Source organism: Eulemur rufifrons, chromosome 18, assembly GCF_041146395.1.
Source record: "Eulemur rufifrons isolate Redbay chromosome 18, OSU_ERuf_1, whole genome shotgun sequence".
Classification (NCBI taxonomy): Eukaryota; Metazoa; Chordata; class Mammalia; order Primates; family Lemuridae; genus Eulemur; species Eulemur rufifrons.
The window spans coordinates 35,854,192-35,874,669 of record NC_091000.1 but is presented as its reverse complement, the minus strand read 5'-3'; the positions used below and the strand labels follow the sequence as shown (position 1 = coordinate 35,874,669).

General features: G+C 36.6%; 2 protein-coding genes across 3 annotated transcripts in view; one reads left to right on the top strand and one right to left on the bottom strand.

Moving 5' to 3' along the window:
* The window catches only part of LRBA (LPS responsive beige-like anchor protein), a 637,829-nt gene that overhangs the window by 372,806 nt on the left and 244,545 nt on the right, over positions 1-20,478 (top strand). For both annotated transcript variants that reach the window (XM_069493475.1, XM_069493474.1), the window contains one exon: positions 1,370-1,506. In XM_069493475.1, the coding sequence (XP_069349576.1) occupies positions 1,370-1,506 (137 nt within the window). The remainder of the gene's footprint in view (positions 1-1,369; positions 1,507-20,478) is intronic.
* On the bottom strand, positions 4,882-7,431 carry MAB21L2 (mab-21 like 2). The gene has a single exon (XM_069493454.1). It carries the CDS (start codon positions 6,533-6,535, stop codon positions 5,456-5,458), a length of 1,080 nt encoding a protein of 359 aa, XP_069349555.1. The 5' UTR covers positions 6,536-7,431; the 3' UTR covers positions 4,882-5,455.

Genomic DNA, 20,478 nt, shown 5'->3' with positions numbered 1-20,478 from the left:
CTGCTTACCCTGTAATTGAATGTCTGAGAGTGATTGAAAAAATGTTATTTCTTCTCAGTATTACATGCTAATGTACAGAGGGCAAAAGGAGACAGCAAAAGAACACATAGCTGCTTATTTCATCCATTTATAGGGATGAGCTTTGGGAAATCATAGCTGTTCTGCAGCTATCTGCTACCCATCTGCAAACACAATGTATTTGTACATTGGGAATAGAGGGCAAAACCTGCTCTGATCTCCGCAGAGCATCCCTTCTATTGTCCTACTGGCACACATTAAGATTGATGTGAGATTAAGGACCATCACCCTTCTAACAATCAATGGAAATGTCAATTCATCTGAATTTTGAAACACTTATTCACTCATTGATTACCTGAACCAGGCGCACCTTGTTTATAGGCACTATATTAATTCAGAACTATAAGTGCCAATCTTCTCTTTTGCGTTTTCTTCCCTATAGGGTTTATACAATGAGGAATTGACATGGAGTTTCAAATTCTTTCTATATCTTTCTCTACTTAAGTGTATATATATAAAGTATATAATTATTTTTAGTCCTTATTTTAGGTTTAGCTCTAATATATTTTATGTCATTCTATCTGTAGTGAATCTATTGTTTTCAGTAGCAGTCTGATTTGTCTCTTTGATAAGCCCTGTGGAGATTTGATTATTCCAATAAAAATTCATTCACTTGGAAACCCACCCTCCAGCTGTTTACTCCCAGAGTCCCTGAACTACATTTGGAATATTAGATTTGGAAGCATTGAACAATATTTAACAGTGGAAAGGAAGGCTTAGAAAAGAAGTATTTTTACAGTTTTTGATGGGGTAAAGTTGTCATGGAAGAGGGTTTGTGTCAACCTGGCACAAAATCTTTTCAGAGAATATGGTTTAATGTTTACCACTTCATTAATAAGCTACTGATCTTTTTATAGTCATGCCTCAGCCAAACTCTAAGCTAAATCCTAGCCTTGGAAGCCTATTGAGGCTTCCTTGCTCCTGGTTGTTGTTCCATGTTGTTTGATAGCCTGAGGCTTGTTTTGTAAATGGAATGTGGATGGACTTATTTAGGTAGAGCCACCTTCTTACCTAGAGGTTAGACCAAAGCTTTGCAGACTCCTTGTAAAATAATTGCATCCTAGTTTACTGTTATCATTAACTGCCTGTTACAAATCTTCTAGTATGAGAATCCTGACTTTGCATTTTCAGAGGAAGATTTGGGATAGACAGAATATGTAAGTGTAGAATGATTTGGCAGGCAGTTTAGTACTAGAAGTGAAAATAAAAAATTACATAAAATTTCTGGTCAAATTTTATTTTTTGAAAAATGCCATTCCAACTTGTGCGGCTTGTTTTTTCCTTTTGGCAGGTCCTGTTAGCCTGAGTACACCAGCTCAGCTTGTGGCCCCCTCTGTTGTAGTAAAGGGGACTCTTTCTGTCACCTCTTCTGAACTCTACTTTGAGGTGGATGAAGAGGATCCTAACTTCAAAAAAGTCGACCCCAAGGTGAGAAGATGAAGAAGGGGTTTCATTTTTTTTTAATGATGGGATGGTGGCTGCTGTTGGGTAAGATTGGCTTTGGTAAATCCGACAGGCTTAGTTCGAATTTCTTGCTGAATTGCCTTGGCTTATATACAATGCAATTATCTTTTTTAGCTTGTGATTCCCTACTAGTTAGATTATTGAAGGTCATTTAAATTCAAAAACAATTTCTACTTTATTACATTTATCATTAGCTCATGGGTGGGGGAGGGAACCTTAGGGAATACCTCCTATAAATGTATTTTGCCTCAAAGGGTCCAGGGTGAATTAAGATACAAAATTCAGTGAGATTGAGAGTGGAATTATTTTGTTTAGCCTTTATGTTTTCTAGATATGATATCAATATATCACCCTCCTTGCATTGTTCCCATGACTTACTACTCTGTCCTGTATGCAAGCATGTTTTGTGTGTGTGTGTGTGTGTGTGTGTGTAAGATACCTCTGTTTCCCATTACCTGTAGTAGATTTTACAAGGCACTGTGTAATTTTCTATTCTTAAATGAATATGTAATTTCCCCTTTAATATGTATTTCTTGGTAACTTTATTTTTACTAAGAAACATTTGTAGCACAGTCATAAAAGCCAAAATTAGGTTTATTTCATAAAAGAGAATGACAAATGTGCTCTGAGAAGAAACAGTTTCTTTAAAAATTAGTAAAATAGGCAACCTCATTTTAAGAAGAATAAGGTAGAAATAGAAGTAGTTTAAAAAAATGGAATAATTTATTTTATGGGCTGATTATGTGTGTACACACACACATACACATTTTGAGTGTATTGGTAGGAGTTTCTTTGGTTTTGTAATCATGTGAATTATTAAATCTTAAGGATTTAGAAGTATTTCAAAATATTTCTTGATGAAAATGTTATAATTTTATTAAAAACTTTACAAATAATTTATCGTAGGCATATTTCCAGCACTTTGTTTTAATATTGGTGCCTTAAAAAGACAGGACTTGGTAGACTTTATGGCAAGAAGGCTACGATGGAACTGATTGTTTTGAGCTTGATAATTCAGCTAATCCAATGTAGAGAAAACTTTAATTCTGAAATTACATCAGTTAAAAAGTTTTTCTACTTTGTTGCATGGCTGAAATGTCTGAAAATGTATTTTAGGTTTTTTTTAGGAAAGGAAAGGTTACCAAATAACTCAAACTCTCTGATTCCTGATAATTTCTGAATTTAAGAGAGGCTGGGATTTAATTTAGAATATTCCAAAGCTTTTGGGCACACATGGCTTAAAGTCTAAAATTTTATTGAATTTAAGGTGTCTAATGAATTGTTCTCAAAATTAGAACATCTGTCAGTCTTTGAGATTAGGTTCTTTGAAGTTATTTGCTCCTTTGAGGGAAGTTATAACTTTTATTTTTGTCTAATCTTATTTTGTGCAGCATCATTAAATTAGTTTTTTCCCTGTTGACTGTAAAATATTGAGATCTTTTGGCCTAATCAAAGAAATGGTCTTATACCACTGCAGTCTGCCTAGTATTCCAGAAATCAAAACTTCTGCCAATTTATATTTTTAAAATTTTTCAGCCAAATGATTGGAAAAATTTTTAATTTTGTATAGACATTAGTGCTTTAAGGTGTTTTGTAAACGTGGACATTTATGTTGCCACTGTGTTTCTCTTTTTCCTTTTTTGCTGATACCTGCATTAAATTAAATAAGAAAGAAGAAAAGACACTGAATTAGGGGTATTTTTGTTTCTTTTTGCCAAAGCTTAAAAATGCTTTCCAAGAATAGTTCAAGAGAGATATAGATGTCTAATGCTGTAAATAGTTTTGTGAGTTTTAAGATATCATTTTAATCTTCTTAACTAAACACTGTTCCTTCAAATTATTTCATGCAAATGTAAGCACTTACTGCTTGCTTTGGAAATATTCTTAAAATTAAGAACATTTTCCCCAGACACAAAATTGGTTTTTATTTTTTAAAAGAATTAGTGTATTTGTCTGAACCACTTAGTATTATGGTGAGTTTGTTCTACATCTACAGGAAGAGGGGCTAGAAAAATAGATATAGGTTGAAAGAGTGGAGATGATTTCAGAACAGATAAGATCAAAGTTTATATTTTTAGCACAAGGCTATTTTTACCAGGGAATCTTACAACTTAAACGTGTTTGTCAAGTGAACCAGGCTTCAGACCCCTGAGTAGTTTTCTTGTTTTTCATCCATCTTTGCTATCCTGCTGCTCATCCTTCCATATACCCCTTCCCCCACTCAAACTTCTTCCTCTGATCTTTAAAGTTGTTTTTTTTAGGACATTTTTCTCATTCATGGGTTTCCCAGTAAAGTAAAACTGGGCTAATACTAAGGATAAATTTTAAATATTAAAGGGTAACATCGGACATATATTCTGTACCTGTGCCTCACCATTAGCATAGCCTAATGGAGTATATAGTTACTTCCAGTATAAAGAAGACAAACCAATTCCTTTGGGATACTTTTCAGTTTTACTAATTTTGTTATTTTCTGATCAGTTGTTTCCTGGCATTAAAAATAAACCTTTGTTAAAGTTGAAACATTCAAATGAATATATTGGATTATTACCTTAGAAAAGCAGAAGGATGAAGGTACTTTGCTTATTTGTAAGTTATTGAAACAATAATTTTTCTTTGGTTGTAAAGATGGTATTAAAACCTTTTTTGTTTGAATGGCATGCAAGCAGCTTCAGAATAATTCTTGCAATTTGATAAAAATAATCATTATTATGTCATTTATAACTAAGCCATTTTAAAATTGAAGTAATTTGTAAATCTGAATTGTTCATATCCCCATTTGCTGGGGGAGAAATATTGCTGTAAGCATTTTATTCATTTTTAGTGTGGTTGATTTAATTGGTAAGCTTTTATTATTTTAAGCTTGAAGAGGAAACAAATAGTTGAAGGAAAAGTATCAACTGACTAAGTATTCAGAAAAGATTTATAAATATTTCCTTTGTATTTCAGACTCAGATTGAATGTTTTAAAATTATGGCATAAGAAACAATATACCTTCATTTTCAATATGAAAAAGATTTTTTGTTTTAAAAATTAAGATAAAAATCTGTTCTTTCATACTGCTTTCTTTTTTCAAATATGAAATTGATGTTACCTTTAATTTTAAAGTCTACAGGAAAAATATATTTTACTTGAGTAAAATTAATATTTTCTCTTGTAAGGATTTTGGTGGGAACTTGTCCAGTTAATTCTACAAAAGGTGCTGTATTTTAAATTTTGCAAATCATAGTTCAAATGGAAACTCCTTGTATTTAGTTCCTCAAGTTCACATCTATACATTGTAAGTTTTAAACTGTGATCTCACCTGCCTTCATTTAAGAACAATCCACAAGCAGTCAATTACAATGTAAAGTAATATTTTTATTACTGTTTTCAACAAGACGGCTTAAGGGTAGGGGTAGAGGTGCAAGAAAGGGAAGGGCACAATCTGACATTGGCACTGAGATACATTTAACATCAGTAAAACTTTTTTTAAAAGAGAAATTTTACATATAGTTAAATAATTTTTTCACTTGGTGACAACATTCAGGCAACCAAAAACAAAATGAGAGAGAGAGAGAGAGAGAGAGAGAAAGAGAGAGAAGGAAAAGGGGGGAAACTACTATACATTGATTTGAAAATGTACCTTGGGTTTCATTTTGTGGTGGCAAAGCCCGATTGCTTCTTTTGTGTGACCCTTTAAATTCACATTATTTGGAAGAAAATCACTTTTGTGCAAGAGCGTCATTTGTTTTGGTTGGTTTGCTTTCTTTTTGTTTGCTTCTTAATTAATGAAGGTCTTCTGCCTAATTCCTCTTTCAGGTGACTTACATAAAAGTTTGTGTCTAGAGTTTCTGCTGTATCGCTGAGTTGTGTGTTGTATGTATGAGAGAGCACGCCCGTTTGTGTCGCTTTTCAAGCAGTCCCCAGCACCCTATAGTTTGTCCAGGCTTTTGGGATTGGTGAGAATTTCCCTGGCCAACCTCCAGGTCTGCTTGGCAGCGCTTTCCAGGGCCGAATGGGGCTTGCCCTGAAAGAGGTCGAGGTTGGGCAGAAAGTAGTGAGGGCAGCGGCGGCACTGCAGGCAGGAGATGAGCTGCAGCAGGATGCCATTGAGCCGGTCGCCCAGGCACGACTCGTCCCAGTCCGTTTCTCGCGGGTGTTTCTCGCATTCGTACAGCAGCAGCGTCTTCATGTGGTAGTTATTGAGCGGCTGGCCGGGCAGCTCCAAGTGGCGGTCCCGCAGGGTCTTCAGCACGGAGAGACACTTGTTTCGGCAGCCGCCCATCAGCAGGCGGTTCTCCGCCTCCCCGAACTGTAGCACCCAGGCGTCGCTCTCCGCGGAGCTCTGCTTGCCGGTCAGCGAGTAGCACTCCTTCGAGAGTAAGTTGAACCCTTCGGCCTTGACCTCCGCCACCCTGTTGGGGCCGGGCCAGGGGATGTGAGGCATAGGCCACTGTGCAGCGCTGCGAGGCCAGATCCCGGTGCACTTGAACGCCGGAGTGATTTGCACCACATAGCGCTCCCTGATGCGCAACTTGACCTCACTGGTATCCGCGATCATCTTGACCACATCCCGATAGCTGCACTTGTCCACTGCCTGGGCCACTAGCGTCTGGAAACGCGAGCGGATCTTACGCGCTGAGAGGTAGCCCGACGCTGTGATGAACTCGACCCAGAGAGACATGCTCCGCTTCCGCCCATCGCTCAATTTGAGCACCGCGCAGCCGGGCAGCGAGCCGTCGTCCACGAAGTTGAAGACGCCCATCTGGTTTAGGTAGAGCACCACCTCGAATTCAGTGGGCGAGATGACCTCAAGCCCCTCGTAGCGGGCATCGATCTCGCTCAAGGAGCTGATGAAGCGAGGCTCCTGCACCTCCACTTCCTTTAGCACGTCCGAGACCACCTTACAGACCTCTCGGATGGTCTTGGCGATGGCCGCCTTGCGCGCCTGGCAGCGCTCGGTGTAGTATTTATTGAGCTGGTAAACCAGCTTGGCCTGAGCGGCAATCATGTTTGGGCACAGGTCCGGGCTGTACACCGGCGTCTCGCAATACGTTGAGGGATCCAAGGCTCACACGCTGGTGGTGGCCCTGCGGCTTTCGAAAGAGGCGGTGTGCTCTGGGTTAAGCCCCACTTTCACTCTTGTTTTCCACCTGGGCTGACCGGCCTATGCTGTAGCCGGCTGGCTTTTTCTATTCCTTCTTTCGAAATCCCTTTTCTTCTGCAGAAAATTAAAAAAAGGTGATTTTTGAAAAAGAAAAGTACCTCCTGGGACTGTTTTGCTTTCTCTTGATATGCAAAATAAAGATGGGGGGAGGAAGAAAGAGAGAGAGAGGGAGAGAGACAGAGAGATGGGGGTGGAGAAGGCAAAAGAGAAAAATTCAGGTTACCAAGAGGTTAGGTTTAGATGTCCACAGCCAAGACTGCCCAGAAATCTGGAAATGAAGTCTTTTAAGTGCCAAAGCAAAATTTAAAAATAAAAGCGAAGCATTTAGTGGTTCATTCTTAAACTTCTTTTCCAGGCTGGTAGGACGTCTTCAGTGTAGGTGAGTGAGTGCCTTCTTCCTGACCCTCCCCCAAATGGTAGGTGAAGGATGTAATTAATGTCCAGAGAGCCACGTAGTGCAACTCAGTCCTTGGCACATTCGGGGATGTTCGCGGACTCCCCACAGTCTCAGCGTGTTGGTCGTGTCTCTTCTTAGGGGGTCGTGTTGTCGCAGTTTTCCTCTTTTCCTACTGGAGGCGTTGTTTTGACTGGGTTGGTTGGTTTGTAGTGGGTTCCTCTTGTCTTTCTCTAGGTGCAAACCGCTAGAAGTTGTTTGATATTCATTTCTGCTTCATAATTTATACTTTTGGCCCTCACAAAATCTATTTTAATGTGATGTAGTCGTTGCTTGCGTTGCATCTGGGGTGTAGGTATAAGGATTCAGGTTTTTTCTTCTCCTCTTCTAGGCTGCTTGTTACATATTCCACTTTCTGAGTCGTCTCTCCCTGCTCCCTTCCGACCTTTCTCTCCTCTTTCCCTCCTCCCCTTTCCCCCTCTCCCTCGAGGTCTCTCTTCCCCTCTCCCTCTCCTCATGTGTTTCTCTCTCTCCTCTCTCTCTCCCTCTCTCTCTCCCTCTCTCTCTCCCCTCCCTCTCTCTCTCTCTTTCTCTCTCTCTCTCTCCCTTGCTGTTTCCTGGAGTTATTTAGTTTATGAATGGTCCCAGGGCCATCATGACGGGGGTGGAGCTTCAGTTCCTACAATCGCTATCCGAGCTGTCAGTGCTTTAGCCAATCCGAGAGAGAAGACAGGCACGCCTGGCGAACGGTAGCCACCACTGCACTTGATAAAGAAAGGGGGTAAAGAGAGAAGTAAGAAAATAGGAGGAGATAGTGGAAATTAAATATTAGCACACATTTTACAGCCCCCTCTTCTTTATCCTCCTCTATTATCAGTTGCAAAGAAGAAATAGTCTATATAGAAGGGACTGTCCTGGAGATGGCTGGAATAACGCGAGGGAGTGTAGCAGTGGTTCAGAAAGGTTCACTTTTTTTTTAATTCTATCAACATTGTGCAGAAGGTGCAAACTTTAACAAAATTACTTTGGCTTGAAGGCAAATGGGAGGAGAAAAGGGAGTTTGGGAAAGGACCTAATTTTTCTAGGGTTTTTTCCTCCTGTGAAGTCTTCTTCCCTTCTCTTAACCTCCTCTCTCCTCCCATTGTTGCCAATAGTCAGAGCAATTGCTGTATATATGCACCAGTGGGGGTTGGAGTGGAAACAGTGTGAGGGTTTGTGACCCTGAATCTTTTTAGTCATTTACGATATGCTTTTGAAAAACTGGGCAGGCAAAAACTAGTCTAAGCACCTTGTTTGATAATTATTTAATAATTAAGATTCAGATATATTTAACAGCATTATTTTATCATTAGAAGAACTGGGTACTAGAGAGAAAATATCTAAGTTGTGAGAAATGGTGCAAATTTATGTTGTAGAATTTAGTAGGCTATACTTTTAAATTAAAATAAGCTACTAAAATTGTTTCAAACTAAATGAAAATGAAGGGAAGTAAACGTGAACCTGAATTAAAGTTTTCTTAAAATGTTAATGTTGTAAATCTAGTTTTGAATATATTCTCAGGCTGTACAGAGTTTCATTTGCAAAAGATTTTATTTTCATAATTGACTGTTGCTTTTAAAAGACTTCACTTCTACAAAAATCTGTAACTATCCTGTTATTGATTACACAGATGGCTTCACTCCTCCCTTGGCATTTCAGTGAAACTTATGCATGTGCCTTTAGTATATGTATTATCCTTAATAAGCTAGTATCCATTGTATCGTTTCCATACTTTCGTACGAAAAAAGCTGTAACTTTGTTTCTGAGATGCTTAATATTGAGGGTTTATGTTTGAAACTAAGGTGTCAGGATTCTGAATCTTTTTAACACATGTCAGGTAATTGGTATTATTTTTAGTTTGATTTGGGAGGTTATATTCCGGCCCTGGGTTATGCGCTAAAAATTAAAATCTATGAAGCTCTTTGAGTGAGGACTTCGTTTTACTAAACCTGGTGGAGCGGCTTTTGCAAAAACCCCATGGGAGGGCTTGACTTGCCCTCCTAAAGTCCAGCCAGGTGAACCTGAATTCAGTTGCATAGGGAAAGGTAATTTCTCTCCATCTGCTTGGTGTCTGGCAGTTGAACCTCTTGGTTCTTTCTTACACATATGGTGCGGACCACAGGGGGCTTGTCACTCCTCCTCTCTCGTTATATTCCCTTGATAAAGAATATTTGCTTCTTTTTCCTTAACTCGGATTTATTGTTTAGGATTTGTCTTCAGTAGCAAGGAATTGGGAAGAATAATCCGAAGTAAGCGTACGCGAAACTCTGGGACTCAGAGCTTTAGTTAACTTCTCCGGAGTGGCAGAGACTTGAGGCGGCTGCGGGCTCCAGTTTTCTTGGGGGAAGCAGCTTGTGTCCCGGAACGCTTTGCTGTTAAAGGATCGAGAGGAGCCGCGGCGCCTTTAGGGTTCGCGCCTGTAGGAAGCCCATACTGTGTCGCTAACTCGGCTCTTCCCGGAGAGGTCACAGCGGCGCTCCGGGAAATAGTACTAGGCTGGAGGGCACTTTGCCGCAGGGAGTTGTGTGACCTGTCGGGAGAGGATCCGTAGCAGCTTCTCCCGAGGGCAGTTACTGGGCGGAGACTGGTGGCGGGGCTAGAGGGTGCGAAGCTTTCCCTGCTGGACGCTCGAGGTGGCCGCTCCCCGTCGCCTCTGGTTCACGAGCAGCTGAGAATTCGCGCGTGGAGGGGCCCGGCCCGCGACGCTCCCAGGAGTGTTTCCAATGGGCTCGAGGGTGACGGAGTTGTCCATCCGCAGGGCTGCCGTGCGGCCCGCCCCCGGTCCGCGGGTAGGCGCCGGGCGTCCTCCGCCCGCGCTCGCTGTCCTCGGGTGGGGCGGCCAGGCCGCGCGGATCTTCCCGGCCCCACTCGCCGGACAGCCCGCGCCACCTCTGCTCCCGGCTCTGTGAGGCACGCCTAAGTTTTCTTACACCTTTGTCCCCGCGTTCCTCCACTTTACCTACAGAGGCTGAAGGATGATAAAACGTTACAAATGTTTTGATTTAAAAACAATTCATTACCAATTTACCCTGTCTAAGGTAGATACTCTAGTAAATAATAAATCAGTTAAACAAAGACGACTTTAATTTATGGCCGTGGTACTAATTAGAAACATCATTCCAGCAATAAACTTAAACACTTGCAGCAAATAATGCTCCCTCTTGCTAGTTCTCTTTCTCTCCCCCTCCCCCACCCCAACTCACTCTCGGGCCGCCTCAGCTTTAAAGAGCAGCTTCAGCTGTGTGTTTGCGGATCCTCTCTTCCTCTGGTTAAATAATTGAAGGGGGAAACGGTATCCGAGGAGGCTGTAATTGAAGAGCCCCTGTCACTTCTGCTTTTATGTATGTTAGTATAGAAGTCCATCAGCAGCTCCTTGATGGTGTATTAAGACGAAGTGGCAGCTCCTTCTACAGGAGATACCGTCTTCTACTAAAGGAGACCCAGTGAGAGAGAGAAACTCTAGAGGCTAAAAGCCACTTCAAGTCTTCAGACCGATTGATCTGTGTTCTCTTGTTATAATCCGTCTCATCATACTTGAGTTAATGAGCCAAAGGAGGGGGTGCGAAATCTGATGGTCCTTGACAAATTCATTAGGGAGGCTGCAGGACATTTTATTTGACTGTTAAACATCTTGTTTGTTTGGTTTAGGCAGTGCCAACATCAGCGTGCTTCTGCCCAGAGCAATGGTACTGGGCTGGCTTCAGGGCATTCCTAAAAAGGGAAGGGGAGGACATTGAGGGTGTTAGTTGAATTTTTTGTTTTGTATTGAAGGTAGTCCATAACCTTCAGACTTCTCTAGGCTTTACGTTTTGCATCATTAAGCTAGCAACATTTTATAAGAATGCAGATGATAATTCTGAGGTGGGCATGTTTTTAGTTATTATAAAATATGTGTATGTTTAAAACTTTATTCAGAAAACTTTCCAATTCCTTTTAAAAATTGAGTCAGGTTATAATAATTATTGTACTAGTTTTTGAGAAATGTGAATGTCCAGAAAAATGTAGCCAGATTATTCCTTTACATCGTGTTTTTACTTCATGATTAAATAAACTTTTAATTATTAATTGGATTTTCTCTCACTGAAACCCTTATGAGTACATAAACTTGGAAATGAAAAATTTAACTGTTTATACAAATACATTTTCAAGAGAAAATTGGTATATTTTAATTTGAGGACATTTTTATATTTAAAATGAAAATTAGAAGCAGAACTTTGTCCTGTGGTGCTAAAATAAGGTGATGAGTTGACAATACTTACACTTAAAATATTTCTAATATAAGAATAATGGGCAGTTAAGGTAGAATGCTAACCTTATATTTTATTCTAAGGTGTTACAGTATTTGATTTTCCCAAAATTTTCTTGAAAACTAGTTAGTAATCCAATTGGGTTACTTTCTTGCATACAGAATTCAGTTATATTTTTTTCATCATTGACTTAAACAGCCTCAGCTTAAGTGCTTTGAGAAAGAACCCTGTCTTCCATTTATAGGAAAACAGTATGGGAGAAAAAAAAAGAAAACTAATGCCTTTTGCCTGTCATTTTTATACATTCCTGCACTGCTGATGAAGCTTGAACTGCTGCAGGGAATGTATAGATTTGAAAAGAAATGATTCAGTAGTTCATGTTGTGTTTCTCAGAAGCAAAACCAAACTAATGGCTGAAGTCAGTGCTTCTGTACATCTGACAGTTATAATCCTGTTTACGTTTCCAGAGACTACAGAATCCTTAAACTGTTTTCTTTTTTGCTGGTCTTTATTTAGAAATGTGTTTACTGAGTTATGCTTTAGTGCATTTTTTACTTTATCAGATCAGTGAGACTTAAAAGGTATCTATTATTTTATTATCTTTAGAAGTAATATACCATATTTCAATAATCTTTAGTAAAGAGTACACAGATTTTAGATTATATGATTTTATTTTCCAGGAAACATGTTATAATCATTCAAAAAATAATCACATTATTGACTTTAAAAAAACTGAAAAATTTATGATTTTTGGACAACAAAGGACCTCATGTTTACCAGCATATAGTCTTATCCTCTAAAATCTAACTTTGAAACATCTATGTGATTGCTAAATTTTTCTTATGTACTTAATCACTCCACATGATTATAAAAATGCTTGATTTTTTTTTTAAAGAAAATCCTTTCTTTTTGGTCAAAATGTAAATGGGGAAATAAAACACTATTAAATTCTCTGATTTAAAAACTATTTCAGCAAAAACAAAAAGAAAAGCAAATAACCCAAACACAGTTTGTTAGTGTATTAGTCGATGAAATTTTATTTTAGTGATTATATTTAAATATATGTAAGAAGCTTTAACAATTGTCAAGATTATACTATCTACATTATATTAAAAGTCAAATTAAAACTACATTCTCTTTCATTCTCTGTGAAATGATTTAATTTTCTAAGACTCTGAAGTGTCATAGAGATTGTTTCTAAGCTATTGATAATTATTATTCTGGGATCAATCTAAAATAACCAGTAATTGAGTGTTTGCTTTGAACAATTCACTGTAGTACCTATTAATAATTTTAAATGGCCAAGCATGCCATTGAAACAAGTTTCTCCCCCCTCACAAAATAGCTTCTTTTTTAAACCTTGTAATCTCTTTGATTGGTAACCCAAGGGTATTGTTTTCATTTGAACAGTTTGAACTTAAGATAATGCTATGTTAGGTAAAACCAATAGCTTTAATTTTGCATAGTAAACCTATCAAAATGTACTGAAAAACAAAATGTGTTTATATACTTTTGATGAGTGTTGTTTTGTGGGCCTTTTAAATTTGTTTGGATTACCTTGGATAATATATATGATTAGTAATGTTTTACCTATTATACTTTTACAAGTATAATTCTTGTATTATTTAGTAGGATAAGAAAATGGAGAGTGTGATATATAATAGGTTTTTTTCCAAGTTGAATAACAACTGCATAAGTGAGTACTTTATTAAACTATACATAATTTGATCTCAACAAAATATACAACCATAGAGAAAGGAATTTGTTACTTAGGAAAATGGAAGTAAGCAGCCTTTAGCCTGATTGAAAAGTAAATACCATTCATTGTATAATTGAGCTAGGATACTAAGTATTAAGAACATCCAAGTTAATTAAGTATTCTCTAGAAGGTGTTTCATTGAACTTGCTATAGTTTCACTTATGTTGGTGTAAGTCTTTTGTCCTGTAGCCTTTTTTTTTTTCATTTTAAATATATACATTTTTGGATTGTAGAAATTACATTCTTTTATTTTCATATATAGTTAAGCAGTTGTTCTGGAAAGTTAGTACGAATAAGATTTTCTTTTTTTCCTCTCTTTTTCTTGTCCTTTCTTATTCTTCCCTTCCTCCCTCTCTTCCTTCCTTCTTTCCTTTAAAAAAAATTTTTTTTTAACTTATTAATGTACCATGAGGTCAATATTAAATTTTACCTGCCAAATAACTTTGGCTTTCATAACTCACGATAATCTTCAGATGAAAGTGTGCATTTGGTAAAGACAACTCTTAGCTATTGAAGGGATGATTATAAAATTTGTGGATTATTCTTTGTGCCTCTTTCCCCTAGAGAACCAAATTTTGCTGGCCTTTACTGTCATTTCCAGAAGATGGACAGGAAAACCAGGATCAGTTAATACTGAATTTAATACTAAAGAAAATTGAAAGCTAATTTTATGGTTTAATGAAGGTGTGATATTTTTTGTTTATGAAGATAATATTGTTGACTCATATGTTGAATATGTTTCTTGGGATCGCGAAGCCATCCCCACTCCCTTTCTACTTATGGTCATTGCTTGACATTAATGAAACAGGTGACTGAGATTAGGGATGTAGATTATGCCTGAACTATACTTAGTTCAAAATACAAGATTGGCATTATGTTCTATATTTCTTTCAGGTCATATGAGATATTTTGTGGATCCATGTTTAAAATTATTAGTTAAGCATGTCATGTAGGTTTTTGTTATACTTTAGGAAAATTAGCCATTTTAAACTTATTTTAAAATGTCTTGATTCTACAGCACTCCATCTATATTATTATTAATAGTAGTAATTTGACATCAATCTTCTGCTAAGATTATAGGAAATTTTTAATGGACCTTGTGTTATTTTTAATGGAAATGTTAAAAATGTAATCTGTTCCATCCTTCAAATGTTGTCAATTAGAGTAAAAGTGATGTGCAGAGAAGTTTCTCTGATTCCTTGTATTGGTCAAACAATAATAACAAAAATCCTTCATTGGCTGTAATCTATGTATAGAAGTCATCTGTGTAGTATAAATGGAATAATATTTGATGACCTAAGGAATGGAAACTTTTCCTTTAACTATCTAAAATAAAGCTAGGATATAAAACAGCTGTGTCTTGGCCTATGGCTATCAAGGTCCTGCCAGTCTGTTTCTTTTCTGAATTTTCCCTTTCTATCTTCCCTTATTATCTTTGGACCTTAAAGAGTCATTCTCTTATTTTCTGACTGGTTTTGTCTGTAGACAAAATCTAGGTTAGTAGGTTTAAATCAGTCTAGATGGAGTAGAAAATCTTTGATCTAAGGCTATGATTGTTTCCAAATGATTTGCTTGCTGGGATCAGACACTGTCCATGCCCTTTCACTTTGCTATCAGCTAGGTACACACAAAGGAGCTGAAAGGCAGCCATATGCATAGTTAATCATCATGGTAGGTCAGTAAAGGGTTCCAACCATACTTAATTAGGTCTTCTATTTCTAATAGTTATTTGTTCTATAGTAACTTTTTGGTTAAATGCTCTACAAATTGTCTAATCTTTTCTGTAAATTAGTTAAAATTTTCTATAAATTACAATACCACTTAAAAATGAATGATACAAATCTATGTTTTTTTTTAAAAATACCAGGTATGAAAAATTACTTAATGGGTGCAATGTATACTATTCAGGTGATGGTTATGCTAAAAGCCCAGACTTCATCTCTACACACTATATCCATGTAACAAAACTGCACTTTTAACTCCTAAGTCAGTCTCTCTCTCTCTCTCTCTCTCAGAGTCTCTCTAAGAGAGAGAGAGAGACTATCCAGGTAAGCTACATGTATATGTATATATGGTCATTGCTATCAGGTAGCTTACCTGGATAGATACAATAAAGGGAGACTGTATGAGTATCAGCAGAGAATCAGTCAAGGAAACAAAAAGCCTTGAATTTTTGTCTAGCCTTGATTATGTGGGTGACCTTGATCAAATCATTATCTCTGCCCATTTTTCTGAACTGTTAAATGAAGGGTTTGGATTAGATGCGATCTCTTCTGTCTCTTCTAGATGTGAAAGTCTAAAATTCTACCTTAAGATGACTGAAGTTATTATTGACATCTTTATTAGTCTATTTCAATCAGAAATCTTTCTGCAAAAGTTTAGACTTTCAGTGCTGCTCTAGGGTATGTATATGATAGTTTTTAACATGAAAAAATCATAGATGATTACAGATACTTTAGATGTACAGAAAAAAATTACAAAGTACAGATGAGAGAAAGTTGTGAGGGACAACGAAGTAGCAACTTGGAAGAAATTCTAGAGTATACTAATTATTTAATAGGAATCATGAAAACAAAACATGGTGTGAAAAGAAAAAATATAGACTATATAGAAAAATAGTATGTGTGTTTAAAGATGTAAACAAGGTAAGCAGGTGTGGTTTTTCTCCCCTAAAATGTTGAAGGGACTGTCAGTGTTTTGGACATTTTCATTTAGATTAGATATTGTTTAAATATTAGCTCTTGAAGCCAAAGAGTTCCAGTTTACAGTCAAAAAAAGAAAAAAGAAATTGTCTTATCCTTAGAGAAATGATATTGTTCTAAGCAACTATGATATTACCAAATTCATATTGTGTTAAAAGATAGATCTAAGCAGGGAAGTGTTTCTCAAAACGTAAGTCACTAAAAAAAGGAAAGTTTCATACTACTTTCTCATGTTTTTCACTTGTTTTTATCAGAAGATCTGACAAGCATAAAAGTGTTAACATCTTTTATTTTACAGATGTTCTTAGTTTTCCCTCAAACTGTAAAAGATGCTATATCAGAGTACCATGGTAGGAAGTAATTTCAACACCTCCTTTCACTTATGCAATAACTTATTATTTGTCTAAGCTTGTGAATTTTTTTGGTGGGAGGGAAGAGAGGGAAGAAAAGATAACATATTGAGATCTAATTGTTCTCACTTTTAGATACAGACCAATCAATCCATCTACTATATGTATTCTAAATTCTCTCTAAAGTAGCTTTTAAATTGGCATGGTTGAGTTATTTTTACTTCAATGTTATGTTCATTGGAGGTCCCTCATTCATGCAGTAGGAGTGCCAGGTGAACACCAAACAAGTTGTTGATGGACACTCTGTGGGTTTGCAAAGTGCAAACCTAAAAGGCTGAGAGATGAGAAATGCATTGCTATTTGTGAATTTATGTTTTATCTCACTTCACTTGAAAATTTATGAGTAGTGTGGCTTAAGGGTGCTGGAGTTGTGTGTTCCAGGGCTTGCCCCTACTGATAACACCCTTGTTGGCGTGAAAGTGCAATGCAAATTATGACAGTTACAACCTTCTGTTTTGTTTAACCTGTCAGTAGATTTCCTGGCTCAGTGCTGAGGGCAATGGTGTGTTCAGCTAGTCCATATTCACCTAAACTTAAAAGGTCAGGTTTCTACAGGCAAGCCTAGTCAAAGCCTAATTGATGAGGAGGGCAGGGAGACAGAATTTACTGTTCTGTTGGCTAGTTTCATATCGTTAGGTTGTCCTGAAAGCATCAGGCAGTCACAGCCCCTTTCATGTAAGTGCTGACCCTAGACAGGAGCTGACAATCAAAGGAGGCAGCCACAGGAACCAGTGCAAGTAGGCTATTGATTTTTCAGTTAGGTCTAAGTAGTTTGTAGTATGGGTAATGGGTGACAGAGGCAGGTATGTCATTATCAATGAGCTCCAGAACAGTAGCGACAACTCTCCCTCATATTTCCTTCAGCACTGACAGTATGCATCCAGAGGCGGTCAATAAATTGCCCAACCTTTAACTGACAAGTGAGTTGGAAGTTTAGGTTGAGGGGTGGAAGCTATGGAGCTAAACTTCTCTTCTTGAACATGTACTAGATCTAGCAATGGAGTCAGTAATTATATTGTAACTTTTTGAAGTTTTGATTTGGATTAGTCTGTGCAACTCTAAAATTAGAATTTATTTTTTAGCGTTTGAGATTTAAGAAGAATATTTACTTAGTTAAATGAAGATAGAAGTGAGCCAATCATTTGTAAACATATTCTGCAGAGATAATTAAGTTAGATTATTATGGTATAGTCTTGCTTTTATTTTATACTAGCTGCTTATTTAATCAAAGATATCCCTGTTATAAAAGTTTAGTAGTTAGAAATTACTTCTTAAAATCCATTTTAATTCCTAATCTCCTCCTAAGTGTTTTAACTGCAATTCAGTTTTAAATAGGAGAAAAAAAAACTTAAACCATTTGTAAATACAAATAAGCAGTTGCTATTTGATCTTCAAATTTATTTTATATTATTTTTCACAGTAAAATAGAAATAGAGAAATCATTTAATGATTAAAGTTTGATGAATTATGGTTGCTTCTGAATTTAAAAACATTGATTTTTGCTTCTAAAACATTTCATGTGAATGTTTACATTTAAAGAAGATACAATTTATGTTAATGTAAACACAAAAGTGTTAACAGGTTCTGACTAAAAGTATACATGTTCTGAAAGGGATATAAAATAATTTCAAGATATTTTAAATTTAAACCAATCTCTATTTTGTTATAATATTTAAGTAATATAAAAAGAAGATAATATTTATAGCTAGAAGTGGGAGTTTGGGTTGTACCAGGATCCTTGAAAACTATTACATGCTTACATCTTTTAAAAACTTTAAACAAATTGAAATAAAACAGAAAAGTAAATGTTTTTAAAAACTTCCTTAAATAACTTATCGCCATGATATCTTGTTCAACACTGTGATATTGTACAGAACCAGAGTTTGTCTGTAGTATCATCTAGCTGTGGAGTATCTAACATGGCCACATGAATCATTTTCATTTGTTCAATGCAACTAAAAATTCCTTCTTTTAAGAAAAACTAGCCAGCAGATTAGCTCTCACTGAAGGTATAGGTACTTAAATATTTTCTTAAGTTTACAATGACATGTCTGTGTGAATGCTCCTGTCTTCTTTTTTAAGAAATAGAGTATACAAATATGAAATCTAATGAAAGGTGGCTACTATTGAAGTGTTGTCTTAGTTTTAAGGAAGCTTTGGGATCACGTTATTAATATTTAAGGAAGTTCAGATTCCTTGAATTAGTCACCTTTTGAGGCTTATGTTTTCCTAGAGCAAGATTTCTTTTAGAATCATTGTTTTTCTTCTGTTGTTTATTAATCATTGACTTAATCTGTATTTTTCTGTTGGATTAGATACAAGATTTAGCTGAGAATCTTACAACCTCAGTATCATTAGCCATATTATAGATAGAGCTTCTTTTGCTTTATTTGTAATATTTCCTGATACGTTGTTTTTTCAGGAATTGAAAAAAAAATCTGCAGAAAGAGGGACAAATTAAATTTTCATGAAAGAAAATCTTAATCAGCAGTGACAGTGTAAGAGAAAGATGATTGCCACTTGGTCATTGTGGAGAGGCACTTAGATTTGGTGTCAGTGCTTCTGTTAATGATGACTAATGTCTTTCTTGGAGCAAGTGCATGCTCAAACATAGTGCTATAGCTTAGAGAGGACTCGGCAATAGGCACCAGTAAGCAAAAGCAGTAGGCGCCCTAAAACAAAGACTTTTTAATGCAATCAATTTGGCAGTCGATTGTTACAAAAATGCAAACGTAATTCTATGGCATTTAATTACAAATTTTAAGTTATTTTATGTCCAGTACTAAGAGATACAATTTTTTAATTAAAAGGTAAAGAAACCAAGGAATGTTGATAAGAATGCTATTTTGTCCTTACAGGAATGGGTACATACATTGTACTGCACAGAATCAAGGTATTAAGAAAGTTTTAAAAAGAAGAAAAGTTAACAATGGATTTTTTCATACCACATTGCTGTATCCTGAATAAATGCTTAATATTTACAAAAAGAGAATGAATGACTCAAAAGATCTTTTTAGATCTTTTAATCTTAAATGTATTGCTTAAAAAAAGAAGATGACATGTGTTATTTCTTCAGCTTTCCCCAAAGTGTAAGACCTTTCAGAAGGGCATTTGCAATGCTTGTCATACTTTTTCATATATATCTTGTTGGCCTGACATGAATCAAGAACCATGAGAACACAGATGTCATTGCTTTCAGACAACACTAATTACTCTGGGATTTTTGCAGCCTCAGTGCCTGCATGTAACTGTCGATTATGATTGTTCATGCCACCTACAGTGGGGACACTTTGCACATGAAAATACTGAGACACAAAAATAGTGAGACAGGTCTTTTAGTCCCCTATTGTTGGCCAAAAGAACTTGGAAAAAAAACTCCTGACACATCAATTTCATTCAGTATTTTACGTTTGAACCATGTTTTGGCAACATTATCTTTTCTGAAGTGAGTGTGTTATGTTTTAGTGTTCAGTGAAATCTATTATCCATCTGTTCTTTAACCTTCTTGAATAATCTTCTACATCACTTTGTCTTCAAGCTTCATGGGAAATTTCTTTATGTAGCTTATAGTTTGAGAGAAACACTAATTGTGGTATGAGTCTTTTGAAAGTGACAGTGCAAAACAATAAATATGTATGATGTGTTCTTCTGGTATGCGATTTAATGTTTAATGAGAAGCTGCAGCAAATATGGTTAGTCTCAATTTCAATAAGTGCAATCGTCTTATGCTTTTAACACAGGTCAGTTCTTTCCTTTGTTTAATTTTCTTTGTAATATTCTGGATTTCAGTTGATGATTCATGGTGTTTAGGGGGTTTTGAAATATCAGAGGTCAAACTGTGGTCAGATCTGGGCCCTCACTATTAAATGTGAGGACCAAATACATGTTTTGATAAAAAGCATAATCTGTGTTAATTACCGATTAGAAAATAAAAAGCTCCAATAATGTAACTTCATATGCTGATAAAGCAGAATTGTAGCAGCTTGATCAAAGATGTATGATGAGATAAAACTGCAGTCTCTGCTGTACAGTTATAGTAATTATGACTAATGAACCGTCCAGTCTGGATGAAATGGCATGCCCACAGGGACTGTGTCCAATCAGTTGTGACTTATGCAAGCTGAACAAATCATTGATGGGGGTTCCAGATTCAGAAGTATACTCTTTATTATAAATATCACTTTCGTTTGGACAATGTAAAGTGATTGGAAGTTTTCTAAATTTTATTAAATATAG

Excerpts from the sequence above, each read along its gene's own strand:
- MAB21L2 (XM_069493454.1), bottom strand. The coding sequence starts at position 6,535 with ATGATTGCCGCTCAGGCCAAGCTGGTTTACCAGCTCAATAAATACTAC.